Source organism: Arvicanthis niloticus, chromosome 16 (genome assembly GCF_011762505.2).
Source record: "Arvicanthis niloticus isolate mArvNil1 chromosome 16, mArvNil1.pat.X, whole genome shotgun sequence".
Classification (NCBI taxonomy): domain Eukaryota; kingdom Metazoa; phylum Chordata; class Mammalia; order Rodentia; family Muridae; genus Arvicanthis; species Arvicanthis niloticus.
Genome location: NC_047673.1, coordinates 65,052,464 through 65,080,452, shown reverse-complemented (window position 1 = coordinate 65,080,452; position 27,989 = coordinate 65,052,464). Strand labels below are relative to the sequence as shown.

General features: G+C 37.4%; 1 protein-coding gene across 10 annotated transcripts in view; it reads left to right on the top strand.

The window, feature by feature from the left end:
• The window catches only part of Rgs7 (regulator of G protein signaling 7), a 397,792-nt gene that overhangs the window by 267,550 nt on the left and 102,253 nt on the right, over nucleotides 1-27,989 (top strand). For 7 of the 10 annotated variants that reach the window (XM_034520565.2, XM_034520564.2, XM_076914545.1 and 4 more), the window contains exon 4: nucleotides 17,245-17,295. The exons of the other annotated variants lie outside the window; for them this stretch is intronic. In XM_034520565.2, the coding sequence (XP_034376456.1) occupies nucleotides 17,245-17,295 (51 nt within the window). The remainder of the gene's footprint in view (nucleotides 1-17,244; nucleotides 17,296-27,989) is intronic. 10 annotated transcript variants of the gene reach the window in all.

The window sequence follows — 27,989 nt, the reverse complement described above, 5'->3', positions numbered from 1 at the left end:
AACATCCCAGGTTGTGAATCACAGTAAACTGTTTCTCTTTTTAAAATTGTCTATCTCCTGTATATTGTTGTAGTCACTGAAATTTGATGAACACAGCTAGTGTCCTCCATTACTTGTTTACATGTGATTGCATGTTACATCATTTCAAATAATTTACTTTCTGAAAATAGAAAGTTGCTTTGTCTACCGAGGGTGCCATTTACTTTTTCTGATGGTATTTTTTTAAGATTTTTTTCTCCTAACAGGCTGAAAACAATTGACTCCAACCCAAATCCTGGCAACCCAACACTATGAAGGCAACTTCCTTCAACACTTGAAAGTTTTTCAAATCAGTAGCTCTCAATAGAAACTTACAGAAAATTAAAATGGATAGAAATGTGCATTGCAATTTGCAATCAACTGTCTCTTTGAATTATTCTATTTCTTTAGCAAGAGGTGAGGCTCACATTTGTCTTTCTGATACTGTCACAATACAAAACAGGCTAAATTATTCCTTTAAAATAAATGCATAAGTATTTCAAATCCATGAGCTGCAAGATCTCTCAGGACACCCATGCACAACCCTATCCCATTTCTTTTGTTCTCTCTATGCACAGGTTAGTGTCTGTGCTTCAACTTACCTTTCTGCCCTTCAATTTTGCCATCTGTTTGGTACATTTATTGGTTATTAAATGCTTAATAACATTCAGATTTGATTTCTTTGCCTTCAACAGGACAGCTCTTATTTCTTTCTTGCCCACACTAATAGCAGAACAACAACAACAAAAAAAAAATAGAATAGAACATTATTCAGAAATGTCACTGTGTGTAATTCATCATTCTTCCTTTATGTAAGCACTATCTGTTGAATACAGACTGTAGAGCCATGAAAGTCTTGTGCAAGCCTTGGCCTTCTATTCACCAATAGGGGAAATGGTAAATGTTAACCTCTCTCTTATTTGTCAAGGTAGCAGGATTACTAAGAGGCACTGATTAACTCCAACCAAGTCTTCTTGGCATATGCTATGCTTATCTTTTTATCCAAAGCCATAGCTTTTGAGTACGTGCTGCTATGACCAGAAGATTCTGGGTTTCATGTGCTTCTCCTCAGACCTGTGTGTATACTATCTCCTACTGTAACCATCTACCATAGAGATGGCCAGGTGGTTAAGAAACTATATTGCTTTTTCAGAGGACAAGAGTTTAGTTCTCAGTGAGGATGCTAGGTAACCCCCAATAACCAGTATCTCTATGGGAATCCTACACCTCTAGCCTCTGTACACTTATACTCATGTGCATATACCCTAACACACACACATATAGACATAATTAAATATAAAATCTATCATTTAAAATCTCTAAAACCAGACTGCTATGTCCCAATCCTTGCTCTACCAGCCATATGACCTTGTGGAATTATTTATCTTCTGGAGCTTTCATTTTCTCACTTTTAAGACAGCTATTTTAAAATCAAATTACTATCAAAGCAAACTATGTTGAAGTGAATCAAGAAAACTGCTATTTAAGGATGCTGCAGTAGTGAAGAGTAACTCAATGTCGGTGAGACAAGAGATAGCTTTAACAAATGGGGTGGGGACATTCCTGGCCAGCTGTGCTTGCATATTGGCTGTACCTGAAACAAAGGGGGAATTTCCTCATATCTGTGTGATAGCCCATGGTTTTGAACTTTGAAGCATGCTAAGCATGGACATATCATTCCATAGGGAGCAAGAAGTAGTAATTCCTGGTTGTTGGTTTTCTCCATAATGATGGGTCTGTCTTTAGAGAATGACCAGTGTGAATTGAAAAATTGGTTAAGGCGGTTTTGAAAAGACATACAACTCAAAGGAGGAGGAGGAGGAGGAGGAGGAAGAGGAGGAGGAAGAGGAAGAAGAGGAAGAAGACGAGGAGGAAGGGAGAGAGAAAAAGAAGAGGAGAGAGAGAAAGAGAGAGAGAGAGAGAGAGAGAGAGAGAGAGAGAGAGAGAGAGAGAAGAGGGAGATTTCCATAATGACAAAATTTCTAAAGACTGTGGAGGGTTAGGGGCTTATAATCTGTAAGTGGGTCTTGCATAACATTGGGGGCCTGGTCTTGTGATTCTTGTAAGTTTCTGCTATCTAAGGCTTATAAGTTTGGCTTACTTTCTGAATCTTATAAGCATTCCTTATAAGCTTCATGGAACATTTTTCAATCTCAATGGAATTTCTACATGCCACTACCTCTCCTACCACCACTACTACCACCATCACCATCATCGCCACCACCACCACCACCAATACCACCACTACTACCACTACCACCACCTCCACTACCACCAACTACACCTCCAGTACCATCACCACCTCTACCATCATCACCTCCACCACCACTACCATCTCCACCCCCAACCCCACCACCACCTCCACTATCATGTCACTCTCACCATTACTACCATATATCTTTGAGTCAGTGAATATCAACTTTTTATCATGAAACTCAGCAAGCCTTCTGCGTAAAGCCAGTCCTCTTCTAATGCTATTCAGAGGGCCATGGCTGTTCACCAATTAGGAATATGCTTGCTAGGTAAACATTCTGTATGTGTGTTGAGAAGCAGACTCAAGACATTGTCCAAGAATATCTACAAACATTTTGAAAAGGAATACAGACCTTGGAAAAGAAAAGAGGCAGAATTATTTTTTTTAACAGCCTTGTATTTTGTTTGTTTATTTAAAAGAACTGTAATTGTCCTTTTGTTTCCCTGTAACCAGTCTCTCATATCACTCAGCATGGGTCCTGAACCACAGATGATAAAATAGCAAGCCTGCTAATCATAGGAAAATGAGGGCTTCCAAACAGCTGCTGTCCTGTTACAGAGAAGAGCTAAGAGCAAATTGCTCACTGTTAGTGATGTAAGCAAAAAAGCAGCTGCTTTGGTCATACTTACTGAAGTGAAGGAAAGCAGTAGGAAACTGTACAGCTCTGTTGACAGCAGTAATGGAATGCTCTCCCAACACTGTTTGTTTGTCTGTCTGTCAGCATTTTCAATTACACTGTAAACATTAACTCTATTACCCTTCTGTCTCCATTCCACATTTGTCACATAACAACCTTCTCGCTTGTTTTCTTTCTACTCACAGAAATAATCCAAAATTGCTTCTGTAGATAAAATATCATCATCTATTTGAGAGAAAAAGTGTTTGTACAATTTAAATAATATTTTCTCAAATGTAAGCTACAATTACTACAGGGTACAAATGAGTAAAAAACACCCCTCTTTGTTCTTCAAGGCAGTCTAGAATGTTATAAAAACATCTTTTTTTTTCATATTTATGTTTTGTCCAAACTGAAAGGCTGGGCCAATTTAACAGTTAATTTAGCTACAGCAAACTTACAGGCCAAGTGGTATTGCATGCCCAAGGGGAAACACTGTTTGTCCACACCTTAATCCATAGGTGAATGTGCTCTTATTTGAAGAGAGGGACTTTATCAATAGAAAGGAATTAAAGAATTCATTTAAATCTCCTGGGTTATGCGAGTAGGCTATACATCTGGGGAGGAGAAATAACTTTATAGGAGATTAAGAATGGAGACTATAGAGAAGACTGTGTGAAGACAAAGCCATTTGGATTCCATGGCCTGTCGATGTTACTCCTCTCTGACCAGCAGAAAGTAAATGCAACTCCTGAGTTCTTCCTCAAGCAGTTTAATCAGGTTTTTGATACAAAGAATAATGGCTCCCTTCCCCTTCCATGTCCGGCTTATATCCCCTAAAGGCCAGCCAACAATTCTCAGCCACGTGGCATAATATTATGGGTACTCTACTAGAGAAATCTGTATTTTGTTTATATATTCCTTATAAGGCTTGTTTATAGGTACAAGCATTTTTGTCTGGCTGCCTGCCAGGCACCATCTTCTGAGAACGGCTCTCCACAATGGCCTGTGAAGAATGCTGGCAGCTATAAACACTGGAAGAGACAGGAATAAAGAATATGCATGCTCCTAACCCTTCCTGTTAGACTTCAGGTTTCCAAAATATATCCAAATTTTTTCATGCCACTAAGTTTTCCCTAGGAAATTAATATATACATGTTGTATTAGCTAGACCACAGCCCTGGAAACAGCAATTAGCAACTTAACCTGTGAAGCAGCTATTTGACACCTTAGGAAATAAATCGCATTCAGCTATAAAAAATGTTTGTAGTACCCTAAATCGAATAAGTATATGAATAATTAATTTGTTAAAATTGGGCCATACTTCGAGCTTCCTTCTGTTTCTTTCTTCACCAGACTACGTTTTCCAGGTCTTTCTGCTGTCTTCATTGCAGATCTGACTACAAGCAGTGAAAAATAACTGCACCACAATTGGTTCAAACTTTCTTCTACCAGACAACTCAGTCTGTTACTTCTGAGATTTGCCTCTCAATTTTTCAAGACACGGTCAGATTGCATCTTAGGTATTTGACAGAAAACATATGAATGGCTTCCAGTGCAACTCTCAGTAAAGTTCTTTGTTGTCCTCTAAATTACAAAGAATGGAGTCTCCCCTACCTGTCTTCTCTCAGCATTAGTGATGTAAGCAAAGAACCAGCTTTGGTACAAATCCAACTACATAACATCTCTGGAGCTCATTTCTTTATTCTTTTGTTTTTGTCTTTGTTGTTGCTGCTGCTGTTATGAGGTGTGTGTGTGTGTGTGTGTGTGCGTGTGTGTGTGTGTGTGTATGTGTGTAAGTGAATTTTTTCTCAGGAATTTAAACCTAATTTAGTATGATAAAACCTCCCTCTATATTGATTTTTATATCCCATATTATCTTAACCTGCATTGTATGCTTCAGGCAATTTCTGCAATAGTCTTCTGAGGTATGTTTGCCAAGTTCTAAGTTAATAGCTTTTCGGTGAACACCTTTCTTGTGACCTGTAAATTAAACAGTAATATGACCTAGTTAAGGTCTGAACAAATGTCTTGAGTAAATGACACACTTGCTCTTCCAATGATGTCCTATGTTCTCATGGAAGACATCTAGGGATGATTATTCAGTTTGAAGAGACATATATACAATGGAAAACTAGAACATGTCAGCATCTTATTCTGATACATCCTGACTCTTACTAGAGATGTTTAAATATTGCCTACTAGAAAGCAGGGGAGGGAATACTTTGTAAGTGGAATTATTTCAAGAATATGATTGCAATTTCTTCAATTAAATTGAATAAATACAGTTCAATAAATAAAAAATAAAAAATTTAATTTATAATGGCAAAATCAGTATAACAAAACATTAATAAAATCAACATAAAATGAATCTAACATTTAATGCCTTTGATCAGTATGAAATAATTGATTTAATCTAAAATTTACATAGTTGGGAACAAATTAACCTAAAGAGTTTGCTTTAGTATAAAAGCCTATGAAATTAGGCTATATTGGTCGATGGTTTTAAAGTTTATCATAGTAGATGTTTAGTTATAGTTATAGAAATTGAATACATTTTACCTTTTTAGTAACTAAGAGAAGTGTTGGCAGCTCTAAGAACGATGAGATTTGTTGACTGGTTTCTGTATTTCATGCTATAGTCTCAATAGTGACAGAACAGTGTCTGAAAAAGTACTTAGTACATGAGCAGAGTGAAACAAAAGTTCAAATGGAAATGAACTATTCATTCACAGCCATGGCCTTTCTCACATCTTCCAAAAGGTTGGTTGTGGTAATCTTGGACTTTCTTGTACAAACCTGAAGGTAATTGGATTTTATTTCCAGTTATCAGAGTTGCAGATGATTTATTTCTTCTTAAGCCCTCACATAGATGTTTTCACACATATATTATTTATGAGATTTGTTTCCTTCTCTCACGTGACTTTAGACATCTATAATCATGGTACCCTCTGGAAAATAATAAATACTCATAGTATACTAACGAATGAATACATGAGTTGAGCCATTTCTAGGTTATAACTGCAGGTCATTCATACCAAGAAATGAGTGCACGGCTATATGACTGGCCCTGCAACTATCTTAGTCATTCTGTGACATCACTGGGAATAAGACGGGCTTTCTAAAGTTGATTTCTAAAAAACTTGTAGACAAGTGACACATTGCCGACAAATGCACATTGGTCTTGCCAACTTAAAATTTATAGAGTGTTACGTTGTCACTGGGCTTTTGGGTTCTTCTTTCTCCCACCCTTCTCCACCTCTTTTCTTCCACCCTTCTCTAACCCCTTTTTACCCTTTCAACCACCCTAACATGAGATAGAAGAGAAAAAAAGAATAGAGAAAAAGGAGGCAACATTATCATTAGACAGAGTTGTATAAAGAGCTGTATGCATTTATTTATGTTAGGCTATATACAATGCTGTCTGGAGGTTAACTTTAAAAAATGAACAGCTCACATAATGCAGTGAGAATTTTGGTTTCTTTGAAAAAAACATAGCAATATTATGGGAAAATGATGATTAGGGGCACCAAGTTCCTTGGGGCAAATTTGTATCTCTACTGTCAGCTTACCTAATTTCTTCTTGTTGTTTCCTCTGTACATATGACTACTTAACAACCTGCAGCCAACAGCCTCTCAGGGCCCTAGCATTTATAGACCCTCTAAAAAGTCCCCAGAATTCCAAACATCACACAATTTCAGAAACTATCGGAAGCTGGCAAAATCATGCCTGTGCTAGAGCACAAGACAAATCATAGTCAGTTGCTATGGGTAATCTGAAGCAGCCCCATATCCCACATCTGAAATTAAACCAAAACATTTTCCCATAATATTTCAGTGGCAGATAGGAGCCAGAGTGTCAAGAGCAGAGTTCCCATTAGTATTAGTTCCTTGATGCAGCTTGTATAAAATTACCCATAGATAGCGAGCAACACAATTGACATGTCTGGCACACACATCTTTTTTTTTTCCTGTATTGAATCACTCATTTACACATCCATGTGAGCCTCTTTCTCTTCTGTTGATACAAAGACAGAACAGCAGGCAATAAAAGAAAGGACTATGTGCCTCCCCCTTGTATTCTCTGTGCAGCTGACCATTGCTAGGCTATCCTTTGAGTTCCAGGTGACTCTATCATTGAGGAAGTTTCTTCTCAGCTTCACTTCCTTGCTACTTCTCTTTCCACTTCAGTGTTTCATTTTAGATCTTACTGCATAGTCCGGAATAGCCTCAAATGACCAATCTTCTCCCAACCTCTCAGTCCCATCTCTTCTTTTTCTCAAGCATCATAGCTTTGTGAGAGGAGCCCAGGGCCTTTGATAGACTCCTGGATTTCATTGACTCATCATATCCTATGAAGTCTTTTGAACCTGTCCTGTGCTGTAGTTACCTATTCTTCAGTTTCTCAGCATTGGGTGTAGGTTGTGGTCTATCTTCTGAGCAGGAGCAGTGTAAGATTTCTTCTCCACATTTCAATAAAACTGCCACTTTCATCCACAGATACCCTGATGTCCAGGAGAAAGATTCTGATTCATTCTTCCACCCTGTTTGCCTGTGTTGCTGTATTTTAATATTTGTGTGTGTGTGTGTTTGGCATAGGGTCTTTCTATCATAGACTGGCCTAGAACTCACTATCTTCCCACCTTAGGCCCACAAATGCTACTGTAATAGGCCTGCTCCACTACAGTTAACTCTTACTCTCCACCTGGCTTCCATATCCACAACTCAAGATGCTGTAGGCGCTTTAGAATTCAGTCGGGTTTTTCAGTTCCTCTTGCAGTCCTTACTGTAAACTTCTGTGGTTGCCTCTTGCTCTCTAGCCCCTTCACTGGACTGCCTGTCTTTTTATCTCCATTCTTCAGGCTAGCTCTACCAGGTACAGAAAGGACAGAGGCCAAGTGTCCTTCAGCTTTTAGGTCTCTAAGGGTGTCGGAGTTCTGAAAAAAAAAAAAAAAAAAAAAAGGACTCTCATCATCTAAAAGTCAAACACATACTTTCTGTGAAATATTCCACTGCAACTTAAAAAGAAATTGAAAAACAAAGTTCTTTTGTTTCTTAGACTCAACTCAATGAATCAGAATTGGGGATCATATACTCTCTTAAAGGCTTTTGGCTGCTTGAATCCAAACAAAAAAATCATTTTATTTTACTTTTGATATGTATTCCATTTGGCTAAAATGGAATGCATCCCAGTCTGGTTAGAGGCCAGAGCAATCTGTATGTAATTTACACAGATATGTGAAAACTGTCTTACTGTATGGCTTTACCAGGCACTGGGCCACACTGACAGAGGGAAAACCATGTGGGAAGAAGGTGGTGACACAGTTTCTGATGAGATAATCAAGCTTTAATTGAGCTCATACTTTCTCACCATAGATGCCCAAAATAAGTTAATTCAAAAGTCACAAAATGACAGATAGACTGATCTTATGAATGTTAACTAACATATTGTTGCATTTCTGGACATTCTTGATGTATGAACTTTAATTTAATTTGCTTGCTCTCTAGGGAGGAGAGATCAAAAATGCTAATTTTTAGTTTTATTATTAGCACATTATATATAGCCAGCTGTTATTCCGTTCTCTGAAGTGAACCTGTCATGGAGGGCCAGTCCAGAGAGAGGTTCTAACTCCAATAGGATTTTCTCGTGCTATGCTTAAATCATTGAATTTGATGTTTCTCTGTGTTTAAGTCCAACACTGTTTAACTAGAAGCAAGATTTCATAGAATAATCTCAATTCTTTGACTGTGGCCAATACTTAGGTGGTGGGCTGGTGTAATTATCTAGTTTTCATTCCAACAACATATAGGGTGAACACTCCAATGCAAGGTTTCCTTCAATCACTTAAGTGCAGAAATTCCAAGTCCATATTCTTCTCATTATTTATCACCATCATCACCACCACCACCACCATCATCGCCACTCTATATGTTATTTTTTGTATCATCCTTCAATCTGAAGAATCTGTCTTTGACATAGCAATTTTCATAAACAAGCAAATATTCCCTTTTCTCAGGTCACACAGGAAAATGCAAAGGTCTTAAACACTCTGTGTCATGTTTTCTATAATCTCTTTGTTGCTATACATTCCCATTTCCCTAATGCCCAGGATTCTACCTTAAGCTTTAGGCTTTGTTATCCTAAGCCTGGATTCTTTTGCCCCAAGCATTCACATAATAGATCCAAGTGGTGATTTTCTTCATTTTGACAACTCAAACCTTGCTTTACCAGCAACATTTGACTTTCTTCACTGCAATCATGATGATCTGAATAGTTAATTGCTTACTGTCTCTCTACCCCCAACGAAATATAATGAAGATATTTTTTCTTACTGACATTGCCTTAGCTCTTAGGAAACATATCATGTGAAGTTGAGTGAAAGCAAATTTGGAATGGGTGTGTTAGTCTCACACAAAGCAGATATTACTACAAGAAAAGGTATAAATAATAAAGAGGGTTATTGAATTATTGTAAACTGTTCATCCCTCCAAGAGAGGACAAGTAGTAATCTATGTGGACCAGAAGACCGCCTTATAGTGTACAAGAAGACAGAGCTCCACCCTCAGTACCTGCTCCCTCACTTTCATATCACCTATGATATGACCACCTAGCACAGATAGCTTTAGCTCAAGCCTCTTTCCTTCCCTGCCCATGCATGTAGAGACGAGTTTGCCTGCATATCAACTATGTCCCACTAGACCCTTTCCTGGAAGTTTCGTTACCTGCAACAACCCATGGTCCATCTCCCAGCTCTGACATACCCACATTAACCATCCAAATCTAAGACTCTAACTAGGATCCAAATAAGAGGGAGAACACAATATAATTACACTTCACTCAATATAACTTTTTCCAATTCTGTTTACTTACTTAAAAATTCTAGAATCTCATTTCTTTATATTTTTAATTGTCACAGACCAAGATTTAAAATGTATTTGGTATCTACTAAGGCAATCATTTTTATTTGATTATTTTTGTGTCACTTGATTTTTATATCTCATTCATATTAGTTACAGACAATTGTCAAACTGGGCTATACATTCTCAGTTGCATCCAATTTCAAACTGTGGTGAGACATTGACTTTTAATACCATGGAAATTTAATCCTCTTTAAATATGCCTGGTGTATAACATTTCAGAGAAAAAAATTTCTCTGATATTCTTTTAGAGAAATAAGTTCTTTTTTGTAGCTGTATATGAATGTGATATATGTGTGTGGTTTGTGAGGGTCTGTGTGCCTGTGAACATGCTTTCCGAAGACCATGGGAAAATGTCGGGTGTCCTCTTGTATCACTCTTTGCATTATTCCTTTGAGACAGGATCTCTTAACTGAACCTGAGACATGGTTGTCTTGCAGTTAACAAGCCATACCCATTCCTCTCTACCTCCCATAGCAATGGGCTTCAAGTGTGTTCTACAGCCATGGCCAGCTTTTTACATGGGTACTGGGATCCGATTCCATGACACCATTGCTTGTACAACAAGTGTACTTACCCACTGAGCCATCTATCTAGTCCTAGACAGTAAATTCTTTACTTAAACAATGCAATTATAAAAACATAACCACACACAAGTATAACACAAGGTTCCTTAAATAGCTATTTTAGTATGCATACAATGTGACTTTCTTCACATGCCAGGAAAGAAACTCATACTCTGCTCTTAAGAAATATAGTAATCCCACAGAGCAAAGCCCATCTGTAATCATAAGACAGAAATGAATGTTCATTTTATTCAAAAATGTGACTCCAAGTGCTGCCCCTCTACCATGGACATGTAACAGAGGAAGCTGTAGTGTTCATCCCTTGTTTGGCCTGTCAATATCTGTTCTTTCTAAAATGTGTTTCAATCCACCTCTTCTGCAATATTTATGCTCTATGATCCTAACTTTGTTCCCACCTCTGAGTAAGAAAGAATAGTTATCTCACCCCAAGCTGAGAATCAGAAACTGTGGAAACACAGTTCCATCCTCAAACTAATGTCTGGCTTCAGTTCCAGAGATGTAAATGCAGGAGCTATGAGACTTCAGTCCATGTTGTTGTGAGGCAAATGGCAAAGGCTAGTGAGTCTGTTGCCTGTTAGGGATGGTCTTGTGTTGGCATAATGCAGGTAATTGCAGATGATGCCTTCTAATGATTACAATAACTGTACTATGTCTAAATAACGACATCCCTTCATGTTTTACTGTGTCTTATGGCTCTTTTGTATTTCCTGTTCCTTCTTCTGCACTGTTTCATGAGCTTTTGAGGGGGTTGGTATGAGTGAGGGCTGGCCCCATATCTGTTGTCTGTTTTCTGCATCTTGGTCAGCCAGGGGTGCATCCACTGCTGTTCATTGGAAGGAGTAGCTTCTCTGATTCAGACTGGTCGTTTTTCTCTACTTGGCATGACATCATCTGTGGGCTTGTTGCACACTACCTTTATGAAATTGAGATATGTCCCCTATATTCTTACATTCTCTAGGACTTTTATTATGTAGGGATGTTGGATTTTGTCAAAGGCCTCTCTGTATCTAATGAGATGAACATGTGGTTTTTGTTTTTAAGTTAGTTTTTGTGATGGATCATGTTTAATGATTTACATATGTTGAAATATCCTGCCTTTCTAAGATGAAGCTGACTTGATCCTGATGGATGGTATTTTTAATATGTTCTTGAATTTAGTTTGGAAATATTTTGTTGAGAAAATTTGCATCTAAGTTCACTGAAGAGATTGGCCTAAAATTTCCCCCCTCTGTCTCTCTGTCTCTGTCTCTCTTATCTTTATCTAGTTTTGGTATCAGAATAATAGTGGCTTGGTAAGAGAAATTTAGAAGTATCCCTTCCTTTTCTATTTTACAGACTCATATGAGGAATATTTGGTGTTAGGTTTTCTTTGGAGATCAGGTACAATTCTCTGCTGAATGCATCTGTACTCAGGCTTTGAAGCGGACACATTTCTAATGGGGAATGTGAACCAGAGCAGTGGGAAACATTAGTAGCTGAGATGACAAATGCTGTACAGGAGAAGAACTTTTATGTCACATTTTGTGGGGTCATATATGGTTATGGAGGTGGACCTACCTGTGTATGCAAGTGTGTGTGTGTATGCAAGTGTGTCCGAGTATGCAAGTGTGCCTATGTATACAAGTGTGTCCGAGTATGCAAGTGTGCCTGTGTATACAAGTGTGCCTGTGTATACAAGTATGTCTGTGTATGCAAGTATATCTGTGTATGCATGTGTGCCTGTGTATGCAAGTGTGTCTGTGTATGCAAATGTGTCCAAGCATGCATGTGTGCCTGTGTATGCAAGTGTGTCTGTGTATGCAAATGTGTCCGAGTATGCAAGTATGCCTGTGTATGTAAGTGTGTCTATGTATGCAAGTGTGCCTGTGTGTACAAGCGTGTCTATGTATGCAAGTATGCTGATGTGTACCTGTGTCCTCATAGTCACTCTGCAAGCCATTTACACATCCCCATGTGGACCTTTGCCTATTTTAGTCATGATTGAACTTTGTCACTCATGTCTGTCTGTTACATGCAATTCTACATACAACTTGGTTCATCTCTAGTCTCTTCTAGTTAGCATCTTAAATCTCTAGGGGTTGGGTTTTAGTATTATAATGAGGCATAGGTTACTTTGAGGCACCTGGAGTTCTTCTGTGTCTGGGCCACTGGCTCTAGCTGATTCTAGTTGGTCTTGACTGGAGAGTTCCTGTTTTGCTAATGGGTTTTCTGATATACCAATTTTGCAGCTCTGGTCTAAGGCTCAGGATCCCTTTCTCCTCGACCCTAACAATGTCCTTCTCCTTCAACTTTGTGGCTGAGGATGTCCTAGAAACCACTATGTAGTCCTGAACAACTTCACCATCACCAGCAAGTTGCCTTCAGCCTCCAGAATGCTGGAGTTACAGAAGTGAACCAGCACTCTTGGCTTCTTTTTCCCTTTCCTTCCTTCCTTCCTTCCTTCCTTCCTTCCTTCCTTCCTTCCTTCCTTCCTTTTTTCCTCCCTTCCTCCCTTCCTCCCTCCCTCCCTCCCTCCCTCCCTCCCTCCCTCCCTTCTTTCTTTCTTTCTTTCTTTCTTTCTTTCTTTCTTTCTTTCTTTCTTTTTTGTACCTTAGCATTCTACCTACAATTCCTATTGAGTTCCTTAAAAACACTTTGACTGTGTTATTTGTATGCTGAAAAACATGTGCCTTATTGATAAGAAAAAAAATTCAACTTTTTTTTTAGCCTAGAATTCTAGATCTGCCAAATGAATATGTCTTTCTCTGACTTTCAGTGTCTTTCCCTAACACTCGATAATGATAGAGAACAATAAATGGAGTCTACTATTTAACATGTTAGGCTACTGCGGCAACTCCATTTTTCTATTTATAAATCAGATGTAGTCATTAGAATGTAGCAGATAGTTGTAAAAGTTAGGTCTGGTTCTTCCTCCCAGCCTCATGCTCCAAGAAATAAGACTCAGACTCAAAATATATTTACAAATATATATTTGTAGCTATATAGCCAGGCTCTTCTTTGACTAGATCATAACTTAAATTAAACCATTTATTTTAATCTACATTCTGCCACATGGCTGGCCACCTGTGTCCCGGTATCATATGTCTGTCTTGTCGAATTTTCCTGGGTGTATCTCCAAACCTCACTGTATTCCAGAATTTTTCTGCCTCCCCCCCCACATCCCCTCTTCTTTTCTACCCTTTCCTATAGGCCATAAGTGTTTTTAAATTGATAGGTGATGCATCCATACAATGAACAAAATATTTTCTCTACAATTCCCCTTTTTAGTCTAATAAAAGGTTATTTTTCTTTCAAATATAAATGAAATACAATGATAACAATTATAAACATTATTAGGTAAAAGTTACATTTAAAAAGTCCAGTCTGTTTATATTGAGCAAGTCAGAAGAAAGTATTCTATTATCTATCATATCTTGGTGAGTTCAGATTTCTGTATTTAATTCACTATGTATCCTAACTTTCATTATCAACTTGAAAACATCTTCTTAGTCCTAGCACATCTTCTTTTTTAAAAAGATTTTACTTATTTTATTTATATGAGTATATTATAGCTGTCTTCAGATACACCAGAAGAGAGCATCAGATTCCACTACAGATGGTAGGGAGTCACCATGTGGTTGCTGGGAATTGAACTCAGGACCTCTAGAAGAGCAGTCAGTCAGTGTTCTTGACTGCTAAGCCATCTCTCTAGCCCCTAGCACATCTTCTTAAATCCTAAATGACTTAAGGTTTTAGTAAGACTACTATCTAGTCTTCAGCCTTTTCAAAGACTTGGGAAGAAAAAATTATTTTTTGAGTATACAGAAAGTAAAGGGACACAACTTCCAAAAATTATAGAAATGACTGAAACAGCTGGCTACCTAGATAGTCTCCAATATTTTATAAAAGATTGGAGCATCATCTCCACTCTTCTAGCTGAGGATATCTGACAAACCTTTTGTGAAGCAGGGATTGTGAAGGACTTGCTTACTGTGTCTTGGCAGAGCTTAGCAGTCAACTTCCCTGTATCTATTGTCTTTTCTGGATAACATTCTGTCAGCAGATGAAGTTGGGGTTCCCCTCTTTTTGCCTAGTGGCTAGCTTGCCATAAATGATACCATCTCCAAATGGAAGTCCTTCAGTATTCATTATCTTCTATGTCAAATGGGATGCTGCCAGGAGTTGACTTGTCTCAATGTCAAAAAAGCTTTAAATTAATAAAAGTATCTTTAAATGTCATATTCTGTGGGTCTCTGAGGTTTTTGAAGACCACCTATCTATTCATAGCATATCTGAACAAGGAAATATTGACTTTTCCCAGCTATCTATTATCTGTTCAACCCAGAATGTATATTTCTGTGATGATGTAGACTAGTATGTGACATGACCTTGAATTTGACTGTCTGATTACTGTATTTCTTAACCATCCCTAATAGTTTTTAACTTGCATTTTTAATCATCCCAAATAGTTTGTGATAACAGCTTTCATGAGAACTAAAGTTTATGTTACATATTTAAAAATTATGTAAGTACAATGCCTCAAATAAACATTGAAAACACACACTCATAAAGTGTATCAAAAATAATCTTGTTTGTATCAATAACCTATTCCAATATATCAAAAATAACCTTATTTTTATATCAATATGCAAAATTCTATATCAATGCAACAAAATATAACCTCAATTTTACATCAAAATACTAAGATCTCTACCACTGTAAAATTATGGCTATAAAATATTTTTTACTTTAAGAGTAGATTTAATAATCTACCCCCCTTTTTTCTTACCATTACTATTATATTTCTATAGTCTTCCCTATTTCTTCTTAATCTCCTTCCCCTCACCTAAGAAAGATAAGAGGAAAGGAAAGAAAGCAATTCCTGAGTCCAACTTCATAAATTTTGTTTTATCCCTGTTCAAGACCATAAGTTGTAACCAGCCTCTATTAAAAGACTACAACCATCAAGCACCCATTGAAAGTCCAAAAAAAATCAGCCACCCCACCTTTTGGGAATGAGGCATAGTTTTCTTACAATTGCTTTCTGTTTATTCCTGACATCCTTTTGGGGGCGGCTTAAGAAAATTACAAAAATGGTTAGTCTTCAGAAAGGGAGCTTTAGCATGTGTTATCCAGTATCTGTATACTGAGAAAGTACAGTCTTAAATGAAGTCCTTATTGGAACAGTCTGAAAGGCTGGACCAAGTGAGCAAGCTGTTTTGAAGTTGTCTTTGAAGCAAGTCTTTAGAGAAAAAAAAAAAAAAAAAAAAAAAACATTGATATAGTCCAATGCAGGATTAGGCAGGAAGCTGGAAAAGTAAGCCTTAGCATCTAAGCATCTCTGGGGTGAATCTTCTTAGGGCTGTTCTTTTGGTTGATTTTTTTCTTTCCTGTGAACATCAGGCTTTCAGAGGTAATAAATATTTCTGTGTTAATATATGTAAGGAATTTACCATGTGCAATATCAGGTAAAGATGATTCTTTGCTCTCTGTTTGAGCAGGTGAAAGAGAACTGTCTTTCTTTAGAAGTTAGGTTGATCATATATGCAAACTGTAAAATAAGTTTCTACCTATGCCATATATAAAGATGGCATATTGAATCTTGAAGACCTTGGAGCCAACAAGAGATCCTTTCTCATTTCTTATTAAAAAGCAGAAGCCTGCTTTACTTAGATTTATGATCTCCCTACTTGTAAGCAGACACTGTGCTTCAAATAGTCAAAAAAGAGATTTGAAACTCTGCTTTGAGAAATAATTTTTTTCTTCTCTCATACAATATATCCCAACTTCACTCTTGTCCCTTTACTCTTTCCAGTATACACACACACACACACACACACACACACACACACACACACACATCAAGATCCACTCCTCCTCCCCTCTTTTTCTTCAGAAAAGAGCATGTCTCCTAGGGATATCAACCAAACATGGCATAGCAAAATGCAATACAACTAGGCACAAACCCTCATACTAAAGCAGATCAAGGAAACCCAGTAGGAAGAAAAGGGTCTCAAAACTGGAAAAGAGACAACAACATTGCCCATTCCCACTGTTAGGAGTTCTACAAGAAGACCAAGCTAAATAATCACTGTGTATACGCAGAGAGCCTAGTGCAGATCCATACAGGCTCCATGACTTGCAGTAATGTCTCTGTTAACCCCTATGAATCCCGCTTAGTTGATTCTGTGGCATGTTCTCCTGATGTTCTGCTTGTAGGAATATTCTTTAAGGATTTGATTACATAGCTGTGAGTGCTTTGTCCATACTCTGTTAAAGGATTCCAGATATTTCTGTGATGAGGTCAGGTGGTTGTTGTACCTGAGATAACAAAGGGGAGTGACAAGGGAAGTTCTCTAGTATCCACGAATCTTGAAGCTCTTGAAAATAAAGACACCCTATGACATCAGAAAAAAATAGTGCTATAATGTCACAGGGGCCTATCACCTGCAGGCATACTAAGATCCAAAGACATTCTAGACCTGGCTTGACATGATACAAGTACAAGATAAGGACAATCAGAAATGAGGAGGGGACTCTTCTGGACAGTTTTACTCATGCCATGGTAAGATTTATACTTGAAACATGGCATCTAATAAACTTAATGATGAAAGCATTTAAATCATTGAAAGTATAATACATATGTATCATTAATTATGAATCATATTTAATAATTTTCTGTCTTGCACTTTGGCTCACTAGAGAAATGTATTCACACTGGCATTTTGGGTACTTTATCTGTGAATGGTCCTTCACTGCTTATTGCAATGGTTGGAAGAGTTTTTACTGAGATGAGAAGCCAAAGTGGAAAGTTCTTAATGTTAAATGCATAAACAAAAGGTTCACATCGATTTGTGTTTTTCTTTTTCTAGGGTCAGACATTGTTCAGTGGTTAATAAAGAACTTAACTATAGAAGATCCAGGTAAATAAATCATTTTCCCATTGCTAGAATTTTTGTCTTTGTGGTTTTGATAAATATGTTTTTCTTAAGGCAATTTAAAGTAATAATCAAGCAAATCTTATGATAATGAACATAATGAAACTTGAACTCTATGGTTAGCATTTATACAATGTCAACATACATTCAACTAACATTAAATATAATTGCATAATTTATTTTTCCCATGTATGATTTTCACATATAAAATAACCCATTTTATATTATTTAATTATAGTTATTTTTGATTTTTAGAATAGATTGTATAGCTATATATCAATAAATAATTATACATGTAATTTATAGCAAAGGATTATGAAATATCCCCTTAGGACACTTTAAAATGAATCTCATTAATTTATCATTTGTCCTTAGTTGTATTTTTGAATGAGATTTTAAAACCATTTGTTTTTTGTAATTCTGATTTTTGGTTGTGTGTGTTTGTGTGTGTGTAATTCTCTCATTGAAATTCTGAACTCATTTACTCTGGTAGACGTGGTCAGTCCTGAAACAAAGCTCTAAATTCCCAAGTGGGAAACAAGTCTTACCAGCTTACATTTTGTGTTTCCTGGAAGAGACCCCTACACATATTTTCAGTGACTTTTGAAACTATGTGAAAGTCTTTCATGTGTGGCCAACTGATTATGCCATTGAAATATAAATAAGCCTGCCTCTTAGAGAAGAGGCTGACAACCCAATATCTTCTAGGAAGCTGCGATTCCAGCCACAGAGGAAGAATGGCATGGTGGAGTGAAGTGTGGGCATACACCTACATGTACAGCCCTCCACCTACTGTCTAGCATGGAAGCCTTATGTCTTCTGTTCCCACTCTCCAGATTACCACATTTGAATTATTTAAACTTGATACATCATGGAGATTAAAGGTTACTGCCTTTACTTTGTAATAGTTTAATGAAATCATGCCATTGAAAAATGTAGTTTGAAATCTGTATATATCGATCTATATATTCCTGTGCTCATTTGATACATAAGCTTTGAATACACTTCCATAGGTGTTAACCAATGAATAGTGCAGCTATTATATAGCACTGCATTGTCATTAAGTGAGAGAGGAAGTACTTACAATGAAAGAAGGCCATGCTTTTTATCAAGGTCATGATTTGGTTTTGTGCCACTGATGTTCCAAATTTGCATAACTATAGCAGTTCCCAAATGCACGACTTATTTGCAACCAACAATATTAATCATACAGATCATATAGATAGAAGTGTTAAATAAATTCAAAAGAATATTTTTCAATAACAATTTAATAGTTTCTCTTTTTAAAATTTTGGTGTATAAGGTAGCCTGTAGTCCACCCTGACCTGGGATTCACCAAGAAGTCCAAGCTTTTTAGTTATATTATAAGAAGCAAAAAATAAAAAGTAGTTTTTAACTTGTTAGTTTGTTTCTTTGAATAAACAAGTTTACCCTATACAGAGTATAAGCCTCTGTGTTAGGTTTTAAAATATAAAATGCAATGGTTATTGTCCTGCATGTCTAACATCACACTCAAAATATCTCTGGTAACTGCTCTTACAGATGGCATTAAGAAAGTTACTTTGATGGAGTCATGTATAGAGCTGTTTAGAAGGGAGCTGATGTTGTTATTATAATGTCTCTTCTAATTTGGAACTCCTGAATCAGTTTAAAAATGAGTGAGAATCTCATGCCTGGTTCCTGCCTGGCTAGTGTTCTATCTGGTACCAAAATGTTGTTTGATACCCTTACTGGAGAATCTGAAATCCTAAATGTCAGTAATTTGTTGAAATAAGTTTTTTTTTGAGAAAAACAGCTGAAAAAATAAGAACGATTGTGGATCCAATGGCCCATGTGGAGTAAAGTAAGTTTCGTGATCTCCAGGGCTTGTCCAAAAAACCAAGGAATGCACTTTGTTTGTACGTTAATATTCTCCATTTTGTTCAACAAAACCTAAATAACTTTCATTACCATTATAACAATTTAATATCACTAGACATGGAGGCACAATATATTGTTTCTTTAAAAAAAAATAAAGCTCCATAATCTTTTACTTAGAATTTAAGATTATTCTTAGTTATATTGATACATACATATATACATTATATACACATATATAATACAAACTGCCTTAGTTTGAGTCTCATTGCTGTGATGAAACTCTATTACCAGAAAGCAAGTTGAGTTTTATTGCTGTGAAGAGACACCATGACCAAGGCAACCCCATTAAAGGGAAATAGTTAGGGCTGACTTACAGTTTCAGAAATTTAGTCCATCGTCATCATGGCAGCAAGCATGCTGGTGTCCAGGCAGACATGGGGCTGGAGAAGAAGCTGAGAGTTCTACACCTTGATCCACAGATAGCAGAAGGAGACTTTGTGACTGGGCATAGCTTGAGCATAGGAGACCTCAAATCTGCCTCCACAGTAACATACGTCCTGCAACAAGGCCCCATCTACTCCAACAATGCCACACCTCCTAAGTGCCACGCCCTGTGGGCCAAGCATTCAAACACATGAATCAATGGGGACCACCTGTTCCAACCACCATACAAACTATCTTAATTACTTTGTGTTACTGTGAAGAGACATTGTAACCAAGACAACGTATAAACAAAAGTATTTATTTGGGGGCTTATTTACAGTTTCAGAGTTTGAGTCCATGACCACCATGGTAGGGGACCTGGTATCAGCAGGCAGGCATGGCACTGGAGCAGTAGAGCTTCTATCTTATTTATAAATTGGAGGGAGAAGACATTTTTACTGGAGCTAGCATGGGTGGTTTTTTTTTTGTTTGTTTTTGTTTTTGTTTTTTTTTAAATCTCAAAGCCCAGCCCCAGTGCTGTACCTCTTTTAAGAAGGCCACACTTCCTACTTGTTCCCAAACAGTTCTACTACTTAGAGACCAATCATTCAAATATATGAACCTATGGGAGGGGAGTGTTCTCATCAAATCCACCACATAAACATACAAGATTTGTCTAATGCGTTGGATTTCTCCTATACTTCAATCTAATTGGATAATATCGTCATAGGAACTGCATGAGGGTATTATAAGATCAGTGCCTTGTTACTTATTCACACTTTGGTTCATTCAATAACTATTTTTGAGTTCTTACTGCAAGCTATGGGAAAACTGGTCCTTCACTGAATGGGAGATTGATTTCAAAGCTTCCTATGTCCTTTCTTTTTCACTGGTTTGGTCTCAGTCTCCAGTGATGCCTTTTAACTCCATAACAAAGCAATAACAAACCAGGCAGATTGTGGTGTTAGGTTCCATCTCTCCTTATCCATCCACACACACTGTTGCTAAGTAACATAAGCCCAAGAACTCCCATACATGTAGTGCCTACATCACTCTTTCTGGCGTTTTCATAACTGATGCTTTGTACTTTTATTCAATGCCCATGTGGGTCTTTTGGCTGGGGGCGGGTGGGGAGGGGGCAGAACTCAACACAACTCAGCAGAAAGCCCAGACTTATTCTCGCAAATGTCTCCTGTGTTCCCATTTAGTCTTAGAGTTAAGTCTTTGCTGTTGAATACATGAGATCTTCTGTTCAATGACTGGTCTTCGGAAGGAGAACAAAAGAAAAATCAAAGAGCAACATTAATACAAAACTGCCTATCACAGCATCCCCTGAGGTTTTCCATGTGTGCCTCTGCTGTGTCTAGTTGGTGGACCAATCATTGCTTCCTTATTGCTACTTCTCCATGTTAGCACAGGCCTTTTCTATGTACTGACTGACAACTTTACTGTAGCCAGGATCTGTGTGGGAGCATAGCAACAGACGGCCTGACACAAGAAATGTGGGCTGCACTCCCCAAACTCTACCTCATTTCCTTTTATATTTTATCCTCAATTGAAAGCCTCCCACTGTCTTAGCATTTCAAAGTCCAGGCTTCTCTGAAGCTCTCCACCTAGGACAGCCCACAGAGTTCCTCTTACACTATTAGTCTTCTGGGTCACCAGGTATCTTGTGGAACACAGAGCAGATTTTTCTCTTCTCTTAAATATAATAGTTTCTTTGCTTATTTTCTTAATTGCTAAAAATTATCCTTTAATGTTCATTAGGTTTTATTTTTGCTTTTGGGTCTTATTTTTTGGCTCTATGATAAAGCATCTCAGTCAAAGTTTCAGTGTAAGTACACATCTCGTTCAGCTTGTGATTTTGTAAATACTTTGGTTACCTCCAGTGGCCTGAGTTGTCTTGACTGCTTTCTGCTTTGCTCTTTGAAACACTGTAGCTATCTGGAAGGGCCATGCTTTCAGATTTTTGGCATGTAACAGTTTGCTCAGCTGCCAGCTGGGTAGTATTTCTCTCAGCCTGCAGCCTGCTAGCCCTGCTTCCTCATCATGGTCTCAAGATCCACTATGATGGGGATTCCTGCTCATGTTCCTTTCATTGTTATTTCATCAGGAAAGCAAACTATGAATGCAGAAACCTGCATCTGTACTTGTTCTGCCTCTTATATCCATCCCTTCCCAGTGGTAAATATCGCAACACTTTTAACACTTTTTGGGCAGGATTGCAAGATCTATTTCCCACAACCAGTCTCAAGCTTATTGTAGGACATCATTGGTTTTTTTTTTTTTTTTTTTTTTTTTTTTTTATGTAATCCTGCTCATTTGCCATCTTTGTCTCCACTCACCGAAGGCCCATGAAGCCACACTGACCAGAATGAAGAGTCTGAGCAGCTAGGATCTAAAATGGGCTTCTATCAGTAGGAGCAAGGTGCACTCAGATGCTGTGTTCCTTTAGTGGAGCCTAACTGCTGCTGCTTCTAACTCTGCATCACCCATCTCATACTTTTTGAGATTTATATCCTCCTTGTGAGGCCTGCAACATAAAAGATGTTCCTGGATTTTGCACACAGGGAGTCGTGATTAACATAGTAGCCGAGCAGTGAGTTTTGAGTGAGTTAATGTCTCTAACTGTCCTCCTGTGTTATATGCTTTAGTACTGTGCTTTGTAAAGCTCCAATGAATCAATGCAGAAGCTGGCCAGAATCTTGATTTTTGTTTTTAAATTGTACTTGTTCTTAACTTTCTGCAAGGACATTTGTCTGAATTGAATTCTTTTTGTGCTATTTGATACTTGCCTTCAAACATAACCAGGGCCACAGAGTCTTCAGTTCCCATATGTTTGTTTGTTTGTTTTTTTGTTTGTTTGTTTTTTTTGTTTTTTTGCCATGAACGTCAGGAATATTGCCAGTTGTCACCACTCCATCTGTTTGTTGGTTATGTGGGTTAAGTTTCTCCTTTATTTTATTTTACTTGTGTTGTTCTTATTGCATCATTTGAACAGATATCATGCTTGAAGGCATGCCTTTCCTCTAATGGTTAAATAAAAGTGTTAGAGTTGATTAGTTTGCAACAATCAGCTGATTTGGTTAACAGTGAGGGTTGGCTTGAATATTATCAAGTATATTTTCAACTGTGGTTCAGGTTTTGTTCTCTTAAAACAGGAAAGGGCAGAATTAAGAAACACTGAGCTCATCACACAGCTAAATGTGGTGCTGGTGCTTTTATACAAAGCTTGAAATAAAGACAAAAAATAAGACTAGGTATAAATATAAAATTGTCAAAACTTGTAATAACTTAACTCAAAATAGCCATATGTCAGAACAGCTACTTGGGTCAGTGGGTAGAGGCTATTGCTGATGATACGAGTCTGAATTCCCAGATACCACAAAGTAGAGAAAGAGAACTAACTCCTGCACATTGTCCTCTAGCTCCAGAGGTGCACGATGGCACTCCCTCAAACACAAATAAACAAATGTAATGCGAAGCTCTTTTAGAAGAATTATTTTTTATAAACGTACTATGAGTGAGTCAAGATTTGAAAGCTAACCAAAAGTATAAATCATGCATTAGCAGCTGGTTTAGACTGTCACTGAAAGGATTAAATCAAGTCATCATGGTCCACCATTACAAAATAGATCTGCATCCCAAAGCCTGCAGTCCTCTGAAGAAAGCACTGTAAATCCCGTTAATTCACTTGATGAAAGTCCGTTATCAATGGACTCTCTATTCTACATACCTAACAGATCTAGCTGGACTACTCCTGAAATCTCAGTCCTTGGAGCCTGGGCTCATGGGAGCTTCAGCTCATTGGGGCTTGGCAGAGGTAATGTCTATTTCCCTTGATGATGTTTGGATTTGGTAGGCATCTTATGCCTTTATGAGCCATTTAAATGGGTTATTTCTTTTGATTATCACATCAGTATCATGAAGTAGCTGATGAAAGTTTTATAATTTTAGAGTTGGAAAACCAACAGAGAAAAATGTGAAGTTCAAATTTGCACAAGACTCTGAAGTAGAATCTTATTATCTCAGTCTCTCTGCTCAATACATCTCCAACTTGTTGAACACATATTTCCAATCTGAATATTACTTTTTTAAAATGGTGGCTACTGTGAGAGAGACATAGACCTGCCTGACAAAATAACTTATGACACAGTAGGTTTTTTTCTTTCATATTAACTTGATCCTTCTGAATTAGACATAATACTTAGAGACACATTCTGGACACATTGTTATTAGAGCCATCTTTTGCACATAATTACTCCTGTGTTTTACAATAAATAAAAAAGAGTCTTTTCTGCATACATTCAAATTGTTTTAAATGATAATCTTGCCCAATAGCAGCATTTAACAAACACCTTGAAAATAATCACCCCAAACCCTCATGGGCTCATAAAAAATATTTTTTATTGTTCATTCTTCAAGCTATCATGCTAATCTGTAACAAATTAAAATGACCCCTTTATTACTGTGATTCTGGGTTTGTATGGCATCATTTAACATTGACGCTGGATGTCCTGGATCAGAGCCTTCACGTATACCTCTAAAAACATTGTTCAAACTAGTTTCAAGATAATATGTTTTACACAGAGGTGTCTTTTGAAAAGGTGCACACATTTTGTATTATGAGTAATGCTTCAAGAAAAAAATCTTACTGGTGTTCTTATATCTTTGAATATCTGCTTGTTTTAACTACTTCTGTTGCTATGATAAAATACCCTGACAAAAGGTACACTTCATGAAGGAAGGTTTTGTTTTAATTAACTTGGATAGCATACTCTGGTTTTTATCACCCTTCCCTTTATCCCTGTACTCAGCATTTGCATTTACATTGTTCTATTTCCCTTCTTACTGGAACTGATAAGTTCCATTTACATCAACTCACCTAATTATTCTTGTTCTAAATAGTTAAACCTCAAAACCCATTGTATCGTATTATAAGGAAACATTTATTTTCAGAATATAAACATTTGGTACAGGGGAGATGGTTCCGTGTTAAAAATGCTTTCTGTGCAAGCATAGGGACCTGGGTTAGAATCCCAGCAAGGTAGAGCTCTAAACCTGGTGTGTGGACACTGGTAGAACCTGGGGGTTGTTCCCCAGCCACTCTAGCTGGAAACATCTAGCATTCTGTCTACACAGAAACAGTGTCTCAGTAATTAATAATATACAGACAAGCAATTGAAGGAGACACCTGGGTATATAGCAGGGATTCAGACAACACAGTGTACTTGTTGGGGTCTCAACAGCTACTCAGCTATCCTACAAGCATCCCTATTTTCGTTTGAACTAAGCATGTCTTAGTCACTGTTCCATTGTTGTATGAGATACTATGACCAAGGCAACTATTACTACAGAAGGCATTTAATTGGGGCTTGCTTACAATTTCAGAAGTTTAGTCCATTATCATCATTGCTGAAAGCATGGAGACATGCAGGGAAGCGTGTTGCTAGAGAAGTGGCTGAGAACCACATCCTGATGTGCAGGCAGGGGGTTGGGGGTGTGTAGCATAGAGACATAGATAGTTAGTTAGTTAGATAGATAGTTAGTTAGATAGATAGATAGATAGATAGATAGATAGATAGATAGATAGATAGATAGAAAGAAAGAAAGAAATGGATAGATCTGAAGACAGAAAAATAGAGAGACTGGGCCTGGCATGGAATTTAGAATCCTCAAAGCCCATGGACAGTGATATACTTCTTCCAACAAAGCCACAACAAGGCCACACCTTCAAATTCTTTTTTGATAGTTCTACTCTAAGGTGACTAAGCTTTCAAATATATAAACCTATGGGGACCAATCTGATTTAAATCATGACAGCCTATTATCCCCAATTGTCTGGCTAGAGTTTTGTGAATTTCCTTGTATGTACCTTATAGGTTTGGGTATGTATTGCTTATTGGATTTGGTAGCAATTAGTGACACCTCCGAATGTGTGAAAACCCTAATTAGAACTTCTGTCTTTTCTGTTTTAGAACGCGCACATTTGTACTACATTTAATGAACTGTTGAGTAGAAGTCCAACTCCTCTCAGAAATACTTCCTATTTCAGTGTAGGTTGATAGTTCTTCATTGTTTACTAGGAAAGGTAAAAAAATATTCCTCAGAGCAATTGGAAAAATTCAAAACTGTCTGATTATATTGTCTAGTCCCCAGTCACTAGTTGACTTCTTTGTTTTCTCCTTAACTTTCTGTGTTGTTAATATTTTGAAGCATTCATATTCCTTATACATAACAATTTGAATTTTTATTGACAGAAAAAAATACAAAACAGACAATTCTAGGAGGATTAATTTTTACACCTTTTTTGAGGTAGAATTTTTATTAAAAAAATTGTATACATTTAAGGTGACAAATTGATGCTTTGAGATACATCGTGAAATGATTATTGTAATCAAGCTAATTAACATATCCCGGCATTCCTGGTTACTGATGTTTCCCTTTAATGTTGTAGAATTGCATAGAATTCGGTCTCTTAACAGTTTTCAGTAGACATAAATGTCACAGCAGGGCTATGGACTAATAACTCCACTGGTCTCAGGGAATTGCTGTTTTCACCTCAATGGGTCTGCTCAAAAGACCAGACCTGTGTATATACCTTGAAAGTGAAATGTAGTTCCCTTGTGTGTGAACATGGTAGTTAGGCACAGAGCTCCAGGCAGACAACTGGTGTAGGGTTAAGAGACACCCATTGGATTGTCCCAGTTGGCTCCCAGCTTCCCAGGGGCCCACTGTTGATAAGCTCAACCCACATTCACAGAGGTCTCAATCAGCTCTTTGTGCTTTCGACTCATAAACAATCTTAAAAGGAAAGAGATCACCAGAAAAGCATAAAAAGAAGACAAAGTAAATGGAACTTGAAAAAACTAGTAAGACCTTAGAGTGTGGGCATCATCTGAAGATATGCTTACTCATCAGCCCTGCCAATCAGAAAGTGGCAGGGAAATTAAGTGATTATTTCTTTTATCTGGAAAGACCCAGGAACAGTTGTGTCAGAGCTCACTGGAGCCAGACTTGGTTATCATTTATTAAAGAGAGTGCAGGACTTTTATTCGTCCACCTGAGAGATGACATATGAGTTTCTCTCCTAAGTGTTTGAACTAAGAACAAATGCTATTTGTCATACTTTTTGTCGTAGTCTCTTTGCCATATTTCAGGAAGCTTTTCCTTTTGTTTCAACTATGAGCAATGTGAAATGCTAGCCACACAACTCTGAAAGGCATGATAAAAGTGTTACTGGCCCCTTTGTGATCTACAGAGCTTTCTGTGAGATTTCTCTAACTCTCACAATCACCTGGTCACAAATCACACATGCAGACTTATTTCAACAGTAAAGTGATCATCCCTGTAAAATAAGTCTAAAAACTATCAGTGTCACATAGAACATGTGTTTGAGTTTTAATTTGCTGCTAGTTCTATTGATTGGAGCATTTGAATTATTCAGGCTTCCTGCTTCCTACTGTGCTCACTACCACCTGTGCTGGGAGATCCATGAGAGAACATTCACTCACCATATAGCGTTCTGATGAACTCATTTTACAGGAGGCTATGCTCAGATTGCAGTTTATGTATTTTCTATCAGTCATGGCTCTTTGAATGGAAACCAATTTTTGGAAGATTTGTGTATGTCATTGACTGGACTGAATCCCAAAGGATGGTTTTCAGCGAACCTGACATTTGATTGTCCTGGACTTCTGTGTAAGAAACGACAGACCTCCCCATTCTTTGTGCCCCTTTTTGGCAACTTTACCAGTGATGTACCATAGATGTTCTCTAAGAGAACACCAGGGCTTCCCTGTTGTGCCAGGGAAATGTTAGTGATTCTTTGTAAATAGACAAATTATTTCTCTGTCTCCTATACAGTGTCTGATATATATTGTATGTGCAATAAATGTTGAACTTAACATATTTTTAAAAAGACCATTGACATTAAAAACAAGTTGTTTTCAGTCTTTAATATTTCACTTAGCAACATAGTAGAAACATTTCTACATTCATGGTACAAGCTTCCTTAGAGGTTTCCCTCAAAGAGAAAGCTCTTGGGTCCACAGCTCTCCACGACACAGAAAATGTTTAATTATAGAAAAGAAACAGGGTCATCACCCGTAGGTTTCAAATGATCCATTTATCTTTAAGTGAGAGCAAAGAGAGGCTACCAAGTGCTCAGAATACTTCGAAACTTTGAAACATTTCTTTTATTTCATGGAAAATGAGTTTTACAAACAAATACTAAGTCCTGTTAGCATAAAGTATGACATGTTATATAAAGCATGAGACTTGTACAGAATTCTGGGAACCCCCCAAAGAGGTCATCATGAGAATCACAAAGAAACTCTTCAGTTAGACGTTAATCTTTAGGTCTAAAATTATATTGTTTCAATGGAAGTGGTGGT